General features: G+C 49.0%; 2 protein-coding genes across 5 annotated transcripts in view; one reads left to right on the top strand and one right to left on the bottom strand.

Annotated features, from left to right (window-relative positions):
- The window catches only part of LOC135917325 (acetylcholinesterase-1-like), a 121,627-nt gene that overhangs the window by 2,362 nt on the left and 96,680 nt on the right, over positions 1-22,585 (bottom strand). The window contains exons 4-12 of one of the 3 annotated variants that reach the window (XM_065450907.1): positions 20,548-20,757; positions 19,768-19,885; positions 16,403-16,636; positions 14,853-15,129; positions 11,106-11,348; positions 8,062-8,381; positions 4,036-4,258; positions 2,332-2,556; positions 1,348-1,589 (exon numbers count right to left, since the gene is read on the bottom strand). In XM_065450907.1, the coding sequence (XP_065306979.1) occupies positions 1,348-1,589; positions 2,332-2,556; positions 4,036-4,258; positions 8,062-8,381; positions 11,106-11,348; positions 14,853-15,129; positions 16,403-16,636; positions 19,768-19,885; positions 20,548-20,757 (2,092 nt within the window). Of the gene's footprint in view, positions 1-1,347; positions 1,590-2,331; positions 2,557-4,035; positions 4,259-8,061; positions 8,382-11,105; positions 11,349-14,852; positions 15,130-16,402; positions 16,637-19,767; positions 19,886-20,547; positions 20,758-22,585 lie in introns of those variants that run through there. The other 2 variants (XM_065450908.1, XM_065450910.1) reach the window with 2 other exon arrangements.
- The window catches only part of LOC135917327 (lactadherin-like), a 127,349-nt gene that overhangs the window by 8,133 nt on the left and 96,631 nt on the right, over positions 1-22,585 (top strand). The window contains exon 1 of one of the 2 annotated variants that reach the window (XM_065450915.1): positions 19,073-19,149. The exons of the other annotated variant lie outside the window; for it this stretch is intronic. The gene's annotated coding sequence lies outside the window, so the exon portion shown is untranslated. Of the gene's footprint in view, positions 1-19,072; positions 19,150-22,585 lie in introns of those variants that run through there. 2 annotated transcript variants of the gene reach the window in all.

Genomic DNA, 22,585 nt, shown 5'->3' with positions numbered 1-22,585 from the left:
CTCCAATTCTCACGAAGACGTCAAAGTCGCGAAGACAGCATCGGAGTCAAAAACGACGCGGGCGACTTTCCTGTCCAAACAATATGGCGGCTGAGCAGGACGCTTGGAAAGCTGACAGGAAGATCGTCTGCGCACAAAAAAACGTAGACACGCTCTCCTACGTGCTTAATGTAAGTCACATCGTGTTTTTTCGTATGCTCGCAGGCGCAAATACTTAAAATACAGAAATCATGCGTGCTTTTCTCAACTTTTTCTCAGAAGCGTCTTCCGGACGCCTTCCAGACGGTACAAAACGCGTTTCATTACATGAATTCGAAGCTGTCTCGGCTGTCTCCTTAACTGTCTATGTAGAGTGTCTCCGATGCTGGCCAGAATTTGAACACACCCTTACATGCTGTCCGAAGCAATCTTTTTTTTGCCGGCTTCGTCATAGTTAGAACGAGACTCCGCATGGCCGCTGTACTCTTAGCTGTCTATTTGGCTGTCTACGCGTCCGGTCATAGAGTTTCTCACTATGACACCTAGAGGGAAATCTGGCGCCACCGTCTATGGGAATTTCTTAAGGGGGCACCGTGCCGTCATGGGAATGACAGTATATGTGTCTGCGAGGCTCGTGTTGGCTGGTGTTGTAAGAGACTTCGTCTAGAACGTGGATATGGCTACATAAATAACGCGTTCTCAAAGTAAAATCTTCATGAAATGTTTCCATTGACGCATATTGCATCTTCACTCACCTACAATGCATGACCAAGTGAAGAAAGGCAACAACAGACGACCAACTGTTTCAAAGCGAGCGCGGACCTTGTCGTCCGTCCTCCAACTTTAGCGGCCCGCTGATACTTTTTACGTAACATATAGTCGTACACGCAATAACGAGTTCTCATAGTTAAACAAAACATGTTTTCGCGTAATAATTAAGCTAAAACAGCTTTTCACGTGCTGTTTTAGTAGAAAATGAATCATTGTGACAGACGGAATGGTACTTGCCAAGCGCGTCTTCAAGGTGTCCCGTCTCTCCGAGAACGATGCCAATGCGAAGTCACAATATACCGGCATTCCCATGCATACCACAGCGCAGCAGCGCCAGATTTCCCTCTAGGTAATGCAGTGAGAAACTCTATGGTCTCGGCTGTCTCCTTAACTGTCTATGTAGAGTGTGTCCGATGCTGGCCAGAATCGGAACACACCCTCACATGCTGTCTGAAGCAATCTTTTTTGCCGGCTTCGTCATAGTTGGAACGAGACTTCGGATGGCCGCTGTCCTCTTAGCTGTCTATTTGGCTGTCTACGCGTCCGGTATTGGAACTCGGCCAGTGTGAGCTCTGGTCAAACGCCGCCACGTCTCACCCCGTGTGCGCGAACGTGGACCACACGCGTATCATGGTGCGGGACCACTGCTTGTCCAGCTCGCTCGAAGGCACGTCGGGTCTGAGCGGCATGCCGAACACCATGTGCATGTCCTCGAAGCGGACGGCCTCGGTCTGGTTGAGCCAACTCGAATACCTGGGGCGGTAGCCCAGAATGTAGGCGTACACACGGTTCTCCCAAGCTTGCAGCACCTCGGCCATCTCAGACATAGGGCACGCCACCTGCCAAGAGTACATGGACGTCAGCGTGCTGGACGGTCGAGACGGCATCTCACTGGGGTTACATTGAGCGTTTTCTTTTTATTTGGCCGGTGATCACTTCTACCATAGTATCACTGCATGGCCTCTGAGATCCGGCGACCGCGTGCGCTGCCATATCTCTGAAGCTATACTCACCTATCGCTTTATAGCACATGTCAGGAAGACGTGGCTTCTATAAACGCTCGTAGGAACGAAAAGCTTTGTGAATTCGTACCCAAACATGTCAACGTAGTTGCCGTACCATAGAGTTTCTCACTATAGCACCTAGAGGGAAATCTGGCGCAAGAACAGACGACAAACTGTTTCAAAGCGAGCGCGAATCTTGCCGTCTGTCCTCCAACTTTAGCGGCCCGCTGATACATTTTACCTATCATATAGTTGTACATGTAATAAATAACAAGTTCTCATAGTTGAACAAAAGATATTCTTGTGCAATAATAAAGCTAAAACAGCTTTTTCCGTGCTATTTTAGTAGAAAATGGATCATTGTGCCAGACGGAACGGTGCTTTCCTGGCTCTCCGGGAACGATGCGAATCCGAGGTCACAATGTACCGGCATTCCCATGCATACCACAGCGCAGCAGCGCCAGATTTCCCTCTAGGTAATATAGTGAGAAACTCTATGAGCCGCACTTTGTAAGCACGCAGCTTGTGGCTAGCTTCTTGACCGACCACTAGAGATCGCATGTCATCGCGCGCTCACCAGGACGTCGCCGACGGCCTCCTGGTACAGCGTGTCTCCTGCTGACGGCCGCAGCGTCGTTCCCGTGGCAGTCTGCCATTCCTCGAGTGCCTTGCGGCCAATGAGGTGAGTGGCCAAGTACAGCGGGTCGTTGGAGCCCGTGCGCTGGTGCTCGACGAACCAGGGGTAGACTCCTTCGAGCACTACGCGGCCCAGCAGGAACTGCTTGCCCTGGGGACCCGTCTCCTGAGCCAAGATCCCGGTTCGATTGATTGATCGATCGATCGATCGACTGACTGACTTGCTGACTGACTGACTGTCTGACTGACTGAATTCATTCATTCATTCATTCATTCATTCATTCATTCATTCATTCATTCATTCATGGAATTTAATGTTCGAAACCAGCTTTGGGGCTATAAGAGACGCTGCAGGGGAGGGTTCTGGATTAATTTTGAACATCTGGGGCTCTTCGGCGTGCACCTAAATCTAAGTACACGAGCGTTTTTGCATTTCGGCCTCGCCTAAATGTGGCCGCCGCGGTAGGCAATCGAGCCCGCGACCTCGAGCTTAGCAGCGGGAAGGCTCAACCACAGAGCTACCTCGGTGGATGAGAACCTGGTTTCAGTCAAAATGGTAGAAGGATAACAAACTCATACTTCTTAAATACAAAAAAAAAAGATTTTGGTGGATCTCACGTATGGGGGGAGTCGGCATTAAAGCGAAACTTTGCTTTAATTCTATGCAAATGTTATGCATAGGTAACGCTACTGATTCAAATGTCTGTGCAAAACATACAAGTCTCCCGAGAATCCAGGCGCGCTCTTAGTGTTGAACGCTCCCGTATGCGTGGAGCACATAATGGAGCTTGACACGTGTTCGTTTGGGAAGCAGCCGGACTAAGTGCCAGCGTGTGGCGGCCAACGACGCCATCCGCTTGAACCAATATTATATCGTAGAAACTGCACACCAAACCAAAGCCGCACATATCACTTGTCGAAGAACTTGCCGAAAGCAAACCAAAGCCCCGAAGGTAGTTCCCCCCGAGGGGAGCATATACAGTAATTCTACCCCCAACAACATTATGGCACCATCTGTGGTGTCCATAACGTCGCGTAGGGGCAAAACTAGCGAGTATATCGGTCTAGTGGGTTATGTGGTAGCTGGTAGTATAGGTAGTGGTCTTGATCTATACTCGATGACATGGCAGCCAGCAGCCTGCACCCACAAGGTGAAGAAAGAGGCAAGGGTAACCTGAGATAATTCGCGTACCCCGAGTGAGGTCTCAACCCGCGGAAGGCGCCAAAACGAAAAATATGCTTAGCGGCGCCCTCTTGAAGTTTCCGCACTAGCTCCTGTAGTGACGTCACATATTTTTAACAGCCGTTTGCTGGCGTTTAGCTGTTCGCGTCGATTCTGAAGGCACAAATTAGGCTCAGAGCTTGGGTGCGCCCACAGAGTTTCTCACTATAACACGGAGAAAAGACGGGGAATGCGGGAGATGGAAATTCAAGACGATGAGCAAAACGTGAACAAGGTGAATGCAGGAGCCAACATTTCGACAAGTGGACTTGTGGACAAGTGGACTTGAAGAAGACAAGTCCACTTGTCGAAACGTTGGCTACTGCATTCACCTTGTTCACGTTTTGCTCATCAGTATAACACGGTAATGTTGTGAGAAACTCTATGGGTGAGCCTTAAGAGAGCGCGGTATACGCGCGGCACCTTGCGTTTTTCACCGCGATCCGACGCTTTTCGACGCGGCTGCGGATGCGACACCGGCGTCCGGTTCAGTAGCGGCACGAATCTGGACGCCAGAGGGCTCCGCGCCACGGCGTCCACGTCGGAGTTCTGCAGGCAACGCAGCGTCACGGGGGCCGACAGGTCGTTGCCGCACTGCAGGTTGGTCGCCAGGAGGTGGGCGCCTTCCAGCCCGTCGTCCTTGTACCTGCTCGACACCGCGGCGGTGAAAACTTGTCACAATCTCGGCATTCGTATAAAACCAACGAACCGCGGAGAGAGAGGTAACTCGGGACAACGTGTTCTTGGGCTAGTCGGTTTATGCACGGCGAAACGACTGTAGCGCAAATAAAACAAATGGGAAAGGCCTGAGCAGTCTTCATAGAGGTGCCTCCGAGGAAGTAGGTTGGACATGCAGCAGTTTTAACGCGACAGCGTTAAGGAGCTCGTGTCGCGGAAAAGACGGTGTCGTCGGTGTCGGCGGCGTTGGCCGTGAGTGATAAATCCCAGCAGGCACTTTTGTTGTGGCTGATACTCATGGCAGCACTTTTTTCAGTGGTATACTGCAAAGTTTGTTAGACACGAAGAACACAAGCGCTCCAGTGGTGTCGTGTATCGCGTTCATCATGTATGTTTCGTTTGCGCTATGCGATGGCTTCACCTAGAGCCAGGCAGATCGTCCGTTAAGCGTCGCGCAAAATAGAAGTGCCAGGTGTGCGTCTGTCTTTCAGCAAAACCACTGCACTGGATTCGCATTCATGCGGGCATGTGTGGCGTCGCGCTCCAAGGATATCTTTCGCTGTGTAGGGACGGTATTACACGCTTCGCGTCTCTGGGTGAAGCGTTCACCACGTTACCGAGTGATCATCGCCTTCACTCGACGCTGCTCGACTTCCCAGTTTACGAGCCAGCGTGCACATATTTGTAAAGGCTCATTTTAACTTTAAGGGCACAGTGTCGCAGAAAATCCGTTGTCGGCGTCAGCGTCGGCGGCCGGGAAAATCGTCCCGAACCATCCACAACCACGCAGGCCCTCCGCATGGTGCATGTAGGCGTTGCTGAACTAAGTGAATTTCGGAAAGTAAAATGCGTCAGAAAATTTGTGTAAATTATATATACGACCTACGCACAACCTACAGACATGGTAGCGTCAGATTGTAATATTCATATACATGAATGTACGAGAAAACGTAATTATATTACGCAGAAACTCAAACACAAACCACTTTTAATGCGATATTCCAGCTCTTTGAGGTCTGTCTAAAGGTAGGGGGGGCGTGGCCTCCTCGGTTCCTTCAAACACCATCAAGATTATAGGGTCTCTTAAGATCTCTCTTAAGAGGTGAACGGCAAAAGCCTCCTCTTCCTCCTCTTATCATTTGCCTCATTAGCAAGCATTTTTAGTCATTTGTAATCAATTGTCGTTACAATTCGTCATTAGACATGTTGGTCATTAGTAGTCAGTACTGGTCATTACAAGTCATTTCAGTCATTATTAGTCATTACTGCTCACTACTACCGATCTTTAGTCATTTGTAATCGATTGTGGTCATTACAAGCCGTCGTTAGACATGTTGGTCATATCATATTCATCAGTAGTCATTACAAGTCATTTCAGTCATTGTTAGTCATTACTGGTCATTACTAAGCATTTTCAGTCATTTCTAATCAATTGTAGTCGTTACAAGTTGGCGTTAGACATACTGGTCATTTCATCAATCTTTTTCACTGTCAATCATTTTTCATTCTTTAACCCGTCTGTAATCTGTCTTCATATGGCGTGATGACGCTTCGGCGGACACTCCGGCGGTCAGCTCTGCTGACACCAACTTCACCATGAGCCTAGAAAGGCTTTCCGTAAAGTTCGCCTTCGTGCATAGCATGTTCGCCGCCAGCGTTTCCATGAAAACATTACGTTTACATAAAAAGCTGCAGTTGCCGGGAAGCGTGAGAAGCTGTCATGGCGCTTTGAATCCTATCGCGTTCGGCGGCGAAGCTTAAGCGTCCTCCCAAATTTTTCATTGTGTTCGAGCTCTCCGCACGCCTGCGCTTGGTTTGTAACGACCTTGGTTGCCGTGCGACCCGACGTCTTTTGAAAACGTGTTGACCCTCTTACGTTCTTCATGAGGCGCGGACGCTATACCGTGCCAACAGGGTGTTGACCGTTGACCATCACTGTGGCGTCGCAATTTCCTTCTCCCAGGTTTGCCCCCGTATCACGCAAGGCAGTCTAGACAGACGCAAAAAAAGAAAGATCATTCTTTGAATATACATCTTTACTATTTTTTTTTTATGGCGAAAGCCTTTTTAGGCCCACGGTGAAATTTGTGTCAGCAAAGCTGACCGCCGGAGTGTCCGCCGAAGCGTCATCACGGCATATGAAGACAGATTAAATAATGAAAAATGATTGATAGTGACAATTAGTGCATGATAACGTTATAATAGAGATTGGTAAAGGTTAATAATGATTAGTAATGACTAATAGTGACTACTAATTACTTGTAATTACTATTAATGACTCCGAAATGACCAATATGCCTTACGCCGGCTCGTAATGACGACAATTGATTAACATGAGTAGAAATATCTAGTGATGAATAGTAATGACTAAAATGACTATAGTAATGACTATGACCAATATGTCTAACGACAACTTGTAACGACTACAATTGATTAGAAATAACTAAAATGCTCAGTAATGACCAGTAACGGACAGGCCGCCAATGGAAACTGACCCTGTCAACCTTTAATTGAACTCAGTCGAGTGAGAGGCTAGCTTTTCCAGGATTCTCTGAGGAACTGTCAGACAATGTTTGGGATATCATCAGTCTTAGTGAGATCAGAAGAACTGGTGAGGCTTATACATTGCTAAATAACGGCCATGTCCCCTGCTATAGAGGTCTGCCAGATAAGAAGCAATACGGGGTAGGATTCCTAATCCATAAGTATATAGCGGGCAACATTGACGAATTCTACAGCATTAATAAGAGGGTAGTTTTAGTCGTAGTCAAACTTAATAACAGATATAAATTAAAGGTAGTACAAGCCGACGCTCCAACAACCAGTCACGATGATGGGGAAGTAGATCAGTTTTATGAAGATGTTGAATTAGCGATGAGAAAAGTGATAACTCAGTATACTGTAGTAATAGGCGACTTCAATGAAAAAATGGGGAAAAAGCAATTTGCAATTTGCATCTACGCAATTTGCATCTACGCAATTTGCATCAACAAGCAATTTGCATCTACGGCGTCGATTCTAGGAACGCAGGAGGAGAGATGCTGGTAGAATTCGCAGAAAGGAATAAGCTTCGAATAATAAACACCTTTTTCGGGAAGCGTAGCGTAGCAACAGAAAGTGGACCTGGAAAATCCCCAATGGGGAAAGAAGAAATGAAATTGGCTCCATACTTTCTGCTGATCCTAGTATAGTGCAGGATGTAGAAGTGATAGGTAGCGTAAAGGGCGGGCGGAGTGCAGTGATCATAGGTTAGTGAGGGCTAGGATTCACCTTAATTTGGAGAGAAATAGTAAAATTGGTCAAGAAGAAACATATCAACCTAGAGGTAGTAAGGGTAAAAGCAGACAAATTCAGTCTGGTGATATGTCTAACGACGAATTGTAACGACTACAAGTGATTACAAATGACTAAAAATTCTTAGTAATGACCAGTAATGACTAATAATGACTAATACTCTCTGAAATGACTTGTAATGAGTGCTAATGACTAGGATATGACGAACATGTCTAACGAGGCCGGTAATGACCACAATTGATTACAAGTGACTAAACATTCTTAGTAGTGAGCAGCAATGACTAAAAGAAAGAAGAGAAAGACAAGAGGCAAAGAGAAAGAGGTGAATGATAAGGGAGGAAGAGTACGCTTTCGCCGTTCACCTCGTAAGAGAGATCTTAAGAGACCCTGTAATTTTTTTTTTCTAGGAGCGTGTAATCATGACCTCCGATCTCGGTGGCCACTGGTGCAATTTGACAGACCCGCAGAGGTGCGCACCTGCTGAAGGGTCCTCCGCCCTGCAGTATGTAACGGGCCACGTTGCGCGTAAAGAGATCGGCGTCCCCGTAGAAGAGGTGGTAGCCCAGGGACGCCGCGCCGGCGTCGTGACCCGCCAGCACCAGGCGAGAGGCGTTGCCGCCGAAGATCTCGATGTTGCTCAGCGTCCACGACAGTGCCAGCCGCTGGTCGTAGAGGCCAGCGTTGCCCGGAAGCACGCCTCTGGACGGGCCGCTGAGGAAGCCCAGTGCCCCGACCCGGTAGTTCGGAACTACCACAACCAGGTCGCCCAGGGCAGATAGGTACTGGCCGTCGTACAGCTGCACAGTTGCGCCGTTAAGGAACTTGTTTAGCCGTTGTCGCCATTTTTTTTATTGCTATGGCAGTTATACATACGGACACCTGAGGCGCGTTTTCGCGCCATTGTTGCGCTGATGTCCCCGAGAGTTAGGCGCATGCTCGGCCAGCGCGACCTATTATCCTCGTGCGCGACTAGTGGCAGCGTTGCTAAATGCGCTCCGGTAGGGTTCCTCGATGTCCTCCTCGCCCACGCCGTAGGGACGCGTTGCCGGCATTCGTGTGTATCCGCCATTCGCGTGCCCAACGCCGTAGTAGACGCCGCGGTTGTCTCCACCTTCTACGGAGCTGTGGGCGAGGACGCCTTCTACGCTCCGGTCCACGTCTGTCGGGGGCATGGAGGAGGGAAAGATATGGGAGGGAGCATTACGTCACGCAGCCAGCCTTGGCAAGCGAACGCTCCGTGAAACCACAGCGGTGGCCCGACACATGACCTGTTGCATAGAGATCACGGAGCATGAATCGAGATTTGCCGAGATGTATGGTCCCCAGTAGCTATGTCAGTAGTTTTTATTTGTAGCGCGCTTTTTCAGCTGCCCTGCCGTGGCTCTGCCTGCGGTGCTGGAACACTGAAACAAACCGCGCGCTTTGACGTGCGATCGTGCGTTGGGCCACCAGATTTGGCTTCAATCGCGTCGCGGTATGGCCCCTCCTGTACTTTTTCCTTCCTCCATGGTCGGGGGACTCGCCATTGTAGTCTGCTCCGGGCCGGCTAGAACAGCTGTATTTTCATGCGTTTGCTCGCGTAGCACGGCGCTCCCCAACAACTGTCTGCATTTTCCTCTAGTGTTGGTTTTATAAATGACAGCATTAGGAATACAACAGACGTTGTATCTTTAATGTATATATTCCACATAACCGCCCGATGTGGTAGCGCAGTGGCTGTGGCGTTCTTGCTCTGCTAAGCTCGAGGTCGCGGATCTGACGCCGGCCGGGGCGGCCGCATTTCGATGGGGAGCCAACTGCTCCCCATAACAATCAAATGTAGGTGTGCGTTAGAACCACAGGAAGTCATAATTAAACAGGAGTACTCCAGTACGGCGTGCCTCATAATCATATGGTCGTTTTGACACGTAATATTTCATAATTTCCCACATATCCCACAGATCCGGCAACCTTGGAGAGCCTAGCTCCCAGAGCTAGCCAACGCGCTGGCCCCGGACGGAGGGAGTAGTGGTGTCAGACGAGGTTGGTTTTGCTGCTCAGGCTAGCTGGCTGTCTTCATACTCCCTCCTATAGGTGTTCCCTTTTCGTTTTCTGCCCGCTGTCCTTTCCCGCACGCCAAGTGTTGTCACGTGATCTGCTGAGTTCTGGAAATGTAAATCTGAGCAAAATTCACCGACGATTACGATACTCCCTAATGCGAAGTTTGAGCGCAGCTCTATGCGGGTTTTCATTTCGCGATATATTGAGGCATCGCACCGATCACCGCACCAACTGGCAGAGCCGCGACGTGTGGTGCTATGTATAGACCGGCCACACAGTTGCCCTTCCCTGCAACTGAACCTTATGCAACCGTAATGGAAACGCTTGCGGCGAACGCTGTGCGCGAAGGCGAGCTTTCTGGTTCCTTTTTTTTACTTTCCACCGGAAGGCAGGCGGCGCCGCGGATGCCTAAAGCCCCTTAAACTTCGTAAAGTAGCGACGCTCTCCTCCTCCGCCTTCACTCCTCCTCATTTCTCCTCTCTTTCACGCTCCCTCTTCGACCGTGGCGCCGCCTACACTGCTCGAGCGTAGCAACGGCGCCAACATGCGCTCCTCGCCACTCCGCAGGCGCTTCTCGAGCAAAAATGGCGCTGATGCACGGCGCGAGGACCCACGTGATGCTATTAGGCCAATAGCGACGCAGCGTCGGCCTCGGTCAGAGCGCGCGAGGAGGAAGCGGCATTCTTCAAAGCGTGGCAGTACTTTACGAAGTTTAAGGGGCTTTACGGATGCCCGGACGTGAGCGCCATCTCGTGGTGCTTCAGAGTGACTTCCTCCTCTTTCCTCCTCGCGTTCTCTTCGCTATAGCAGTCTTCTGCTGTTCTCCTCACCCTTTCGCCATGCCCTCCTCCTCCGTTTTCCTCCTCACGCTCTCTTTGTAGCCTCCTCCTCCTCTTTCCTCCTCACGTTCTCTTCGCTATCGCATTCTTCTGCTGTTCTCCTCAACCTTTCGCCATGCTCTCCTCCTCCGTTTTCCTCCTCATGCTTTAATTATAGCCTCCTCCTCCGCTTTCCTCCTCGCGCTCTGTTCGCTACCTCCTTGCTTCAGTCCTCGCTGCGCTCCGCGCTCGCTCGGTTACGCAGGCGAGGCACTTCGGCGCTCAACGCAGGAACGGGCGCCTAAAAGCTGCGCTCTAAAAGCCGAGTGAAACCAAACCAGTCACATAAAGCTGGACCACATGTACAATGGCGAGCGTTCACCTATCATCAGTTACCATGCAGAAAATATTTTTTTTTCTTGAATAGAATGACGGTGAATTCACAATCACTCAGCACCGCTGCTGCTTCTACAATCTCGCGCGTGCACGTAACGATCCTTTTCGCGGAATTTGGCGACCCGCTGTGTTGTCGACACATGGCGCGCATCCACAACGTGCGCCGGAAACCGCCTAGCTATGCTGCGCTAGAAGCCCAAATGCATTACGGACTGCGGACTAGCCCCAAATTTGCCCAATTCGTTAACACGCATGCAGTGCACGTGCCTCGAAGCTGTTCGCGCCGTTCTGGAAGGCGGCTCCGTAGAGAAAGAAGAGCACGGTTCGCAGCTTGCACTCGGCTCGCTCCTTCTCCGGCTCGCACTCCCACGGTGGCGTCCAGATATTCAGGTGCAGGCAATCCTCGCTGGCGTTGGTGGTGCTGACGTTCTGCTTGCCGAGGTAGAAGTCCTGCTGCGGGCATGGTGGACGCTTCCCTTGCCTGCCTAGCGGGTTCCGCTTCACGTCTTCCTGCAGCGATGAATATATATCGCATGATGCCGCGCACCACGGAGCTTGGTAGAACGATTACTGCAGAGGAAATCGCTGCCTTTAATCTTTCTTGTGCCCTCTCTTTACTGCTAGAGGAAACTCTGCAGCCTTCGATCGTTCGACTGTACCGTCGCCTCCGAGATCGCGCCGACGAGCGCCGTAGCGATCTCGGAGTCCACGGTTGTACCGTGAGAATGATGCGTATACAGTACGTGGATGCGAGAAATCTTTGTGCCTTCGAACGCTATTGTGGTGCGGTTTCTCTTTCTAAATGTTTAATAAATCGCATTTTCCTAAACGCACGAAGGCTGTATAAGTGTCCACGCACGTGCGCGTGCTCATTACGATCTCGTTGCGTTTATAACGAAATATTTCGTTGAAAGCGATCGATTTCCGAAATCACGAAGCCGTTCGAAGACAGATGGACGAAGTTTAGGCACATCCGTGCCTGCTGCCCCTAACTTCCTCGTGTTGGGCTGAATTGCCATATACTTGCGGCTCGAGAGCTCCTTGCCGTAAACTTTGTATTGGGCCGTATACTATATGGCGCACACAGGTCAGGTTGGAGGCTGGTTGAAACGGCACGGTATTGAAAAAGGGATCTCTTGCCCTGAACACGGTCTTAAATAGACGCAGCGGCGCTGAGCATCAGATCCTCTAAAACATAGAGGAGGCGATGCTCTGAGGCTACGGAAACTTTCGCGGCTGACTACAAGGTAGTGGGCTTGGTTGCCGGCCTACCACGGCGACCGCATCGCGATGGGGATGAACACCGATGCACTCGTGCACACAGATATAGGTACGAAAACTGCCAAGGCATACGCCACGCACATAATTCACTCTCTCTTTGTCGCTAGCAACCTAACAGTTGGACCGAACAAAACCGCTTGTAGAAACAAAGCGAGAACTATAAGAAAATATAGGAATGCACGCGTTGACAACACACCAACTATGACGCCTTTACTTTCGAAGCTCCTTCGCGCTCATGCACACGCACACTCTCTCTTTGTCGCTAACAACCGAACACAAAACACTTGTAAAAACAAGGCTAACTGTGAAAACAGAAATTAGGAATGCACCTGCACGTTCAAAGCTCTTTTCTTTACTTGAAGCAACTTCTGACGGCTACAAGGCTTTGTTGATGTTCGTTCTACAGTCGAAAGTGGCATACATTCTAGGCGAAAACGCCGCACTGATACGACCACTGCCAGAGAATTCTCGTAAGGGTGGCGAAGCCGACTGATGACACGCTCCAGTGTGGGCCTCTTTCATTTCAGCGACAACACTGGCACAAAGTTCTTTTGTAGCTTTTCTAGAACCGTGTAACTAAAATACGAATATTTCTCGGTCACAAGAAGCAGTCGGACTATATTTCATAAGAAGAACCGAATCTTATTTTAAATTCTTGAATGGGGTGAAATATTGTTGATTTAATGCCTAATTATTGGGGGCAGGGATATTGCTTCTGGTCACTCCAGGAAGTAGAGGTAACAACAAAAAAAGCAAATAATAAAAAAGAGTGAAGTGGCGGCGGAACCCGTCTCAAAATGGCTGTGGACGTTAATGTGAACTTATAGTCATGCGTTGCGGAAATCGCCTTTATTTATAATATATGTAATTGGAGACAGGGTAGGCTGGGCATGCTGGTCTCATTAAAGCACCCCACACGCCACAGCGTTTTCGACTTCGTACGCCATAAACACAGCTTCACTAAACGCGACCGCGCGGCGTCCCAACCACTGCCCATTTTGTTCCGCTGGTACTGTATAGATTAGGGTTTCAGTATCTCTTGATTTCGAAGGAACTGCGGTATTGGAGCACATCCAGAATTTGAACGAGACTTAAGATGGCCGCTGTCGCCATGGCTGTCTATTTTAGCCGTCTATACGGCGAGTATTGGAACCTCTGTCCCGAGTTCCGGACACCGGACCTTGACGGCCGATCTCGAGGCTTGGATGTGACCGCGAGTGGATAGCACGGGGCACCGTCTAGGGGCTCTTTGCGTTCGCCCGCGAACATGTGTCTACACTCTTCGATCGTGACGTCACCAAACGACGTCGAGTCATATCCGTGCCCGCGAAACAGGCGTCATCTGCCGTTTTTAGAGCAGCACTTAGATGGTTTCCTCGGAATCGGCCCCTGATCCCCACCGTGCCTCTTTCCTATCCTTTTCTCTGTTACCCACTTCTGCTAACCTGACACATTTAGAACAAGGTTGTTAAAAAAAAATGTTGCAGAAACCATCGAAAATGGTTGTTAATGTAATGCTGACCACAGAACTTAACTGGACCTAGAAGCAAGACTTCCAAAGTATTATATGCTTGCTGCTGGCCGCATACATTATCTTCGACACGTATTGGTAGATGGCATGTCAGCGGGTGGAATGGAGCTATGGGAGCTATGGAAAGAAGAATGACGGGTGTAACGTTAAGGGATAAGAAAAGAGCAGATTGGGTGAGGGAACAAACGCGAGTTAATGACATCTTAGTTAAAATCAAGAAAAAGAAATGGGCATGGGCAGGACACGTAATGAGGAGGGAAGATAACCGATGGTCATTAAGGGTTACGGACTGGATCCCAAGGGAAGGGAAGCGTAGCAGGGGGCGGCAGAAAGTTAGGAGGGCGGATGAGATTAAGAAGTTTGCAGGGACGGCATGGCCACAATTAGTACATGAGCGGAGTTGTTGGAGAAGTTGCCCTGCAGTGGGCGTAACCAGGCTGATGATGATGATGATGTCAGCGGGGTGAAAGCGTCAGTGGCACAACGGCGACGGTGTTGACAGCGATGGAGATGTCGACGGCGCAACCACGATGGGTGCAGCGTGAAGACGACGGTACGACGGCAACGGAACCAGCGTGACGACGATGTCTTGACAAACGGCTTCGCAGCTGTGTCTCCTTCTGAGCTTGGCTACTCCAAGGAGGGCAGATACTCGTCTGACCGTTCGCGCTTCAAATAATATATAACCACAAATCGCGACAGTTGCCTTAAGCGAAGCCTTAGTGAGCCGGCAGGACGAAATGGCCGAACTTGGGAAGAGACGCATGCAGCGGACTTCGGTGGCGATCGTGCTTGCAACCGTCGGACAAGGTGGCGAAGAAACGGAAATCCGTGACCCCCCCCCCCTCTCCTTCGACCAGTGCGACCAGAGCGTCTAAACATTCGCACGACGGGAAGCTCTCGCTTGAGAGAACGTATATGTCTCAAAAAGGTCTAGCTGGCGTTGGCACTAGAGAACTATTGAGACCTATATACTATACTGCTGCTACCATACTACGGAGGAGAAAAAACAAACTAAAGAAAGCTATTCGCATTAGTCAATGCCGCATTCCTTCCTTCCTTCCTTCCTTCCTTCCTTCCTTCCTTCCTTCCTTCCTTCCTTCCTTCCTTCCTTCCTTCCTTCCTTCCTTCCTTCATTCATTCATTCATTCATTCATTCATTCATTCGTTCATTCATTCATACCCGCGCGGCGAACGCCCACCTCCTTGTCCAGCGGCACGGGCGGCCGGAATCGCCGTTCCCTCAGCGGAGGCTTGGCGTACGGGATCCCCAGGAAGGCGAACACGGGGAGCTCGCGCCCCTGGTCGGTGAGCACGTGGCGGGCGCCTCGCACGGTGCCGAACACGCCCTTGAGGACGGGATGATCGCGGTCATTGAAGCGCTCCACATAACCCAAGGTGGCCGTGGCCAGGGCCAGCGCCACCGCGAACAAGACCAGGAGCACCATGATCATCCCGCAGCAGAACTTTGAAGGCCTGCTATATATACAAGAGGCATGCTTCCCGTTGGGCTCCTGCCTGCGGCGTCGCTGGTTCAACCATTCGTACATTTGAGCTTACTGGCGGCTAAGGGCGCGCTTCTGTTTTCCGCTAAAGAACGTGAGTGCTGATCTGCAGTGAACCCAAGGGTGTAGTAACCGCGTTGAATTTGGCGGTAACGAAGATCGAAAAGCCACGCGTGGAGGCATTCTTGACGAACTCAACCCAGTTTCCTGTAGCCACTGTACGGATGGTATCTTGCCACTTTCGATCGTGGGCCGATCCTTAAGGTAGTGCACATTAGAATACGGACCAGTGTGTATGTGGCTATGTGCCACTGGGTATGTGTTCCTGGGACCACTAGGAATATGTCACTGGGTTAGCTGGCATGTGTCACTCTTCAATCGACATCTTTAACGCCAACTTGGGTTCACGGGGTATCGGAAAAGCAACATGCAATACCTACGTAGTGACATCTACGTAGTGCTTTCTACATAGATGTCAACTGGAAAGGTTAAATGGTAAATCAACAAAATTTCGATAATTAAGTTTTACCTAATTACTCTACGGCACGTGTTGCACTTCACGATATGCAGCCGGTGTGTTCGCTAGGCGTCAATAACTAGTCAATGACGTCAATAACGTCAATAACGTCAATAACTAGTCAATAACGAATCTCGGTTTATTGTTCACGTAATGTCCGCCTATCCGTGCAATCCAGTTCTAGTATTGGAATTGTGCTATCTGGCACAGGCACTCTTTTTCAAAAGTCTGTATACGGTGCCAAAAAAATGTATATTTCTTATGCGGTTGCGTTCGATATCTAAATGATCGATCATCTATAGCCGATGAAAAGACACCAGAGGGAAATATTACTTAAATACTGACACGATGTTCTCTTTCGGTCCCGCTATTATCCTTTGACAGGTATATCAATCTGCAATAACTTCTCGTATTTTTAAAAAAATATTTCTTCTCCAGCGAGCGAAGGCAGCGTACGGAAGCAGTCACAATTTTTACAGACGCAAAAATAATGATATGAAGTCTCGATTCCTCCAGCGCGCCAATAGAGAATCACGAATTATATCATTCCCTAGCGGCGGCGAGCTTGAAACGGTCGCCTATATCCTAAGTGTAGCTTGATGCCCAGTGAAAGCAACAGTCACAAGATATTCACAGCAATTTGACTCTCCTCGGTCACGCTGGTGGCTCTCTCCTTTGCAGACATACTCTCGAAAACGGGTCAACGTTCATGCTAGCGTATAGGGCTTACCGTTTACGCTTGGCGGTTCCTACATTTTTCGGTGGTTCTGGGACCTCCTTGCCTGCCTGCGGCTGAGCCGGCAGGGATGGCACAACGGGCACCTTGCTGCTCTGTACTTCTTCCTCCTTGGCTTCTCCCTTGTCCTCAGCCTTAGGAATGTCGGGAACTTTGGCGTCGTGGACTGCCACGCCGTCTGTCGGGGGTGGTGCTGAGGTTCCGGCAACTGCGTCGCTGTCACAGCCGCTGACAATCAATCAATCGATCAATCAATCAATCAATCAATCAATCAATCAATCAATCAATCAATCAATCAATCAATCAATCAATCAATCAATCAATCAATTCATAAATAAATTATTTTCGCCTCATGGGTACAACATGCTGCGATAATAGGTAATACTGCGATACATCGTTGGAAATACGCGAGGGTACGGTGAAATCCGTGGTCACAAAGGACGTCGTCTGCACTCTAGTGATGCAGCACCCGCCGACTGAAGTTGTCAATGCGCTTAAATATCGCTCTTCCGCGTCCATCTAAGTCCTGTGCTTGCATTCCTGCACCGACTGTTTTCAACACTTGTATTCGACAATGCTGGAGATAAAGGATGTTAATCATGAAACCTCAAGCCCGATAATTGTCCTGAAACGTCTTTTTTTTTTTAGTAAAGTAAGTAATGTAGCTGTCAACCAGCTTCGGTCAAACAACGTCAAAATCAATGACGTCCCTGGAAGCTAGTACGGGATTTTGAAGGTGACGTCCCATCATTATGCTTATTTCTTTTTTTTTTTTCGTACCATCTGTGGCTTCCAGTGCACGGCTTTCACTGATCCGTTGGTATTAAAGTGGCATATAGTTCACGAAGCAATTCACTTATCTACTCTTCACCTATAAGCTTTCTCGTCAGACTATAGACTCGCTTGGTGGATATGTGTCAGTGGTTTCCGAAAGAGCGAAATGAACGCAAAAGCAGACACAGTGGCAAGCGAAGTCACGAAGAACATAATATATAGGGTATTCTTTTTTTTTAACTGAACCAATTTTTTTAAAAAAATGCCTCTGGCAAATGGCACAGTTATAACGCTTGCTCTAAATTGCTCGATGAGGCGGTCATTACTTCAGCGATGGGTCAATATGCTTAATTGAATAATTAACGTAACTACGCTAATGAAACTTCTAATTAATCAACTTACGGTACATATTTAAATTTACGAATTGCAGCTGGTGAGTTTGCATAGCATATCGACTTGGAACGAATTCTGGGGACGGCGCTGGTACTGAGATGCGTCGTCAAAGTTGCGGTAAGAATGCACTGTTGTTCTCCTCATTTCTTTTTTAAAGAAAACGCCGCCTCATGCATTGAAGCAAAAATGTAACCAAAACGCCGATGCACTTTGTTGAACACATTCAGAATGAATATCTCGAAACTGGTGAAGTAATGCTATGTTCACACTACGGTCGTAACTCGCGTAACAGCTCTTTTGGCGTATCGAACGTAACGGCTGTAAAAAACGTTACGGCAGTTAAGCCGGCACCTTTGTTCACATTTACTGCTGCTTAAATTACGGCTTTTACAACAGGCCAATCAAATTTGGAGCTGCAGAATCGACGTCACCAGCGGTCCAATATGGCTCCTGCCAACATGCGAGCGCTGGCCGAGATCGAAGAAATTCACGCTCAAAACAAACTTATAGTCATGTATTCAATCGCACAAAGACGACGAAGGCGACGCAGAAGGGTTTGGGAGCGGGAAGTATTTCTCGACAGGGCCGTGGACGGCGATTTTCACAACCTTTTCGCCAAGCTCCGAGTTGGTGACGCTGTGATGTTTCATAACTTCATGCGCATGTCGCCCCAGCAGTTCCGCTTCCTTGAAAACCTAGTGAGACCACTCATCGAAGTTCGGAGCACGCATCTGTGGCCATCTATTTCCTCGGCAGATAAACCAGATGAACTGAAAACAGTCTCGCAAGGCGCACTGCACAAATTTTCACGAACACAGCCAACCTAATCGTGCGCACGGAATGGCAGCTGTCTGCAGACGGGAGGACCGAAGTGTCGTCACCGGTTGTTGAAAACTGTCGCAACGGTCGTAATATCACAGTCGTAAATGTTGCCGACCCTTTAACACTCTCACCCACGATATTTGCGTGAATTGCGCGCGTTGGTACCTTTACGTTCGCAGTCTGAACTAGACGCAAACGCTTGTTGCGCTTCCGCTTACGCATGTTACGAAAAATCGGCGCCTTACGAACGTAGCCTGAACATAGCATAACACTGGTCTGTTGGTATAAAACTGACATATGGTACATGAAACGTGTAATTCACTTATGTACTCTCCACCTATAAGCTTTCTCGTCAGACTATGGAATCGCTTGGTGGATATGTGTCAGTGGTTTACCGAAAGAGCGAAATGAACGCAGAAGCAGACGCAATGACAAGCGAAGTCACGAAGAACATAATATGTAGGGTATTCTTTTTTTTTTAGCTGAACCAATTTAAAAAGAAAATTGCCTCTGGCAAATGGCACAGTTATAACGCTTGCGCTAAATTGCTCGATGAGGCGGTCATTACTTCAGTGATAGGTCAATATGCCTAATTGAATAATTAACGTAACTACGCTAATGAAACTTCTAATTAATCAACTTACGGTACATATTTAAATTTACGAATTGCAGCTTGTGAGTTTGCACGGCATATCGACTTGGAACGAATTCTGGGGACGGCGCTGGTACTGAGATGCGTCGTCAAAGTTGCGGTAAGAATGCACTGTTGTTCTCCTCATTTCTTTTTTTTTTAAAGAAAACGCCGCCTCATGCATTGAAGCAAAAATGTTACCAAAACGCCGATGCATTTTGGTGGACAACACTTCGAGAATGAATATCTCGAAACTGGTGAAGTAACTCACAACCTTGCCCCAATTTTGGGCGTAAGGGTGTGAGTTATAGATCCATTTGCACCATTTTTTTTTTCACATTTAAAGGTGCAAATTATTTACCAGTGCAGTCGGCTGCGTAGTAGTAAGCGTAGAAGCTACGGACGCCCGTAAAAATGGCTGTGGCTTAGCTAAGGTTAAGCCCAGGATGCGAAGCATACTAGCCTTTATTTTAGTTGTTGAACCCCTGCATAGCCTGGTGAACTGCTGTTGCTTGGCTATATTTGGTTCGGCTAGACGAAGGAACAACTCATGCAGGCGAGCGCACGAGCTGAGACCCGGCTCTGTAGCTACGCGGCCGCCAGCGAGCGCACGAGTTGAGCCTCCGCCTTTGGAGCTGTTATGACGTCATATGGTAGCTACGCGGCCGCGCGCGGCGCAGCAAGGAAGAGCGTGGTTGTGCGGCTAGTATGCTTCGCATAAAATGGCGCCGGATCCTACCTCTTCGAGCGGGCTCCTTTGGCGTCCGCAGAAGCCTTGGGTGTATCTCCTTTCTGGGCGCCTTCCGTCGGTGTAACCGGCGGATACGCGTGTTCGCTCAGGCTTGGAGGCTTTGCGTCTGCGCACGGGGTGTAGTTGACGAGAAGGCATTACATGCGCAGGCCTGTGTACAGGCCTACGCGCTTAGTATTGTGGGTATACTGCGTACGTTATAGTTTCAGACTGTTGCTAAGCCTGCAAAGAAATAGCTAGCTGTCTACTACTAATGCGTTGCCGCAATGTTGCCAGGCATTTCAAATGAATGCATTCAAAATATGTCGAAAAAAAAAAACGTTTGTATTCACAAATAGAGGAATCGGAAACTTTCGCACATATTTTTTTTTTCGGTGCCCTTGACTTCACAGCACGTTATGCGCTCATCGGGATTTCCTATAGTTGACCTTCATACTCACTTGCGAGTTCTATTTCCAGGTAGATCTAAGTCTATTTCATTCAACGGTTGTTCTTGCGAAGAAGTAGTGCTTGACGCGGTTATTTTGCGTAGCTAACGTTGGGGATTGTAAGGCAATACCGTTGTTTTGCAACACAGGATCAAGCGATAACACATGGAGTGTGTCAAGGTTATAGTGTCTATTGACTCAATTGAGAACTTTCGCCTAGAAATATGAATCGCATTGGGTAACAGAAGGTAGCCCACGCCGCGCAATACAAGTTTACTAACCGATGTACGCCGATGTACGTATTGTAGGTTCGTGCAATAATCGTAATAAAGTACGTTACCTTCCTTGGCTGCCGATTTCGAGCTGGATTCCTTGGGCGCTGCTCTTTCGGACTTGTAAGCGTGCGGGATTTGTGGGAAAGTATCCGCTCGAGCCGGTGCTGTCCCGGAGCCTTGCGGAGGCTGGGCTGCCGGATGGTCTGGTGGCCTTCTCGCGGAGCCGTCCATCGCGGACGTCTGACCGTGTTGGCTCCGGCGTGCGGCGTCGTCATCTGAATGGATTATTTTTTTATTTATTCATTTCCTCAAAGGTCTCTGTTGAGACATTACATGAGGGAGTGGGGAGTTAGTGACAAATAGATACTACAAATTACAAGGGGATATTTCCGATGAGTCGCTTGAATGCAAGTGGGTCGATGATAGTGGCAACTTCGGCGGGCAGGCCATTCCAGTCTCGTGTTGTGCGCAGAAAAAATGATTGCTGAAAAGTAACGGTATGAGCTTGTGGGAGATATACTGTATTAGGGTGACTGGTGCGGGCAATGCGATGTGCTCTTTTTATGTACGGGTTGTCAAAAGGCAAGGAATGAAAGAATTTATGAAAAAGATTAAGACGGGCTATTCTACGGCGTGAGGCTAGAGAGGGTAGGTTTATTTGGGCTTTTAGTGCCGAGATGCTTGTATTGTATGAATAAGTTGACAGGATAAATCGTGTCGCGCGGTTCTGAACCGGTTCTGAATGCGTCATGTTAAAACGTATTGCGAGGTTCGTCTAGGGAGAATCGCGCTCTGCTACGTCACAAAAACAACCGGCACGTCATTTCTCGGGCATCAACGGAGTCGTCAAGGTTTCTTTTAAAGAGAAAGCTTTCGTTTTTTGTTTATTGCCTGACTGCACCACTGCAGGTTTTTCGGCTTTATGCAACTCCCCTATATACCCGCGGTGGTACAACCCACACTTCAAACTCCTTCTGTATGCTTGTTTTATTTTTTGATGTCAACAGTGATGTCTCATTGGTCACTGATTGATTGACCGTTTGGCTGCGATTGATTGAACTCGCACCGATTCGCTCCACAGTGTGCACACACCGAGCGTCGAATCGAGACGAATTTGTGAACACGCACCTCACGCTGTGATGCGTTTTGTGTACACGTTGAAGTTGCCATCTGTGGCAGGCGCGGCGTACCATGTTTACTTGTATGATATACAGCTAGCTCTTATGCAGTGTTCCATTAGTGGCTTGCTCGATGTGTGCGCGTGCGTGCGTGTGCGTATGTGGTGTGTAAGGGCCGACTTACGCTCGAGCCGCCCATCGCCGCAAGCCGCACCGCACGCTTGCGGTCGCGCGAAAAATTGCACGTATCCGGCACTGGTGCACAAATTACCATTTACACTGTGTGCACAGTGTATACCTTACACATTGTAAAGCGAAATTTGTGCACAAGTGTTTGATACGTGCAACCTTTCGCGCGACCGCACGCATGCGGTGCGGCTTGCGGCGATGGGCGGCTCGAGCGTAAATCGGCCCTAAGCATGCGTGCACACGATGTTCGTGTGTCCGTGTGTTAATTGCAGTGAAGCCGCGGATGACTTCTGGGCTTCAACGGGAAGAGGTCGTCGTCTTACGTCTACACTAGGGAAAACCGCACGCGGCATTCGGGAGGGAGGCAGAGCGCGCCAGCGTTGTCGTCACCACACTTGCGTACATCCTTGGCGCCACGGCAAACAAATGGTTCGAGCTGAATCACAACGGCTGAGTTCAGCTATCCTGGGAGGGGAGGGTATACATAGTTGAACGAAAACATCTTCGACGGAAGTCCGTCTGGTTGGGAACAAGAGTTGAAAACAAAAAAATTACTAACTCCAACCAATAATTTATTTGAAACCCAGCGTTTGGGGACCACCTCGGTACATAGTTCGTCGCTGCGTTTGGCCACGTGAGTGAATCGGCCGCTTCTCACCGGTGTGTCCGTAAAAAAAAGTAGCTCCGAGACCAATTCGCTCCGCGCAATGGAATTGTCGCTCGCGTTTTTCGCTCCACTGGGGACGTAAACGTTTATGCGCTGCTACTCCTTAGAAGCGCGGCCGCTTGTTCGAAC

Source organism: Dermacentor albipictus, chromosome 9 (genome assembly GCF_038994185.2).
Source record: "Dermacentor albipictus isolate Rhodes 1998 colony chromosome 9, USDA_Dalb.pri_finalv2, whole genome shotgun sequence".
In the NCBI taxonomy this organism is placed as follows: Eukaryota; Metazoa; Arthropoda; class Arachnida; order Ixodida; family Ixodidae; genus Dermacentor; species Dermacentor albipictus.
Note: the sequence above shows the minus strand (reverse complement) of the source record. Positions and strands in the feature narration are given on the sequence as shown.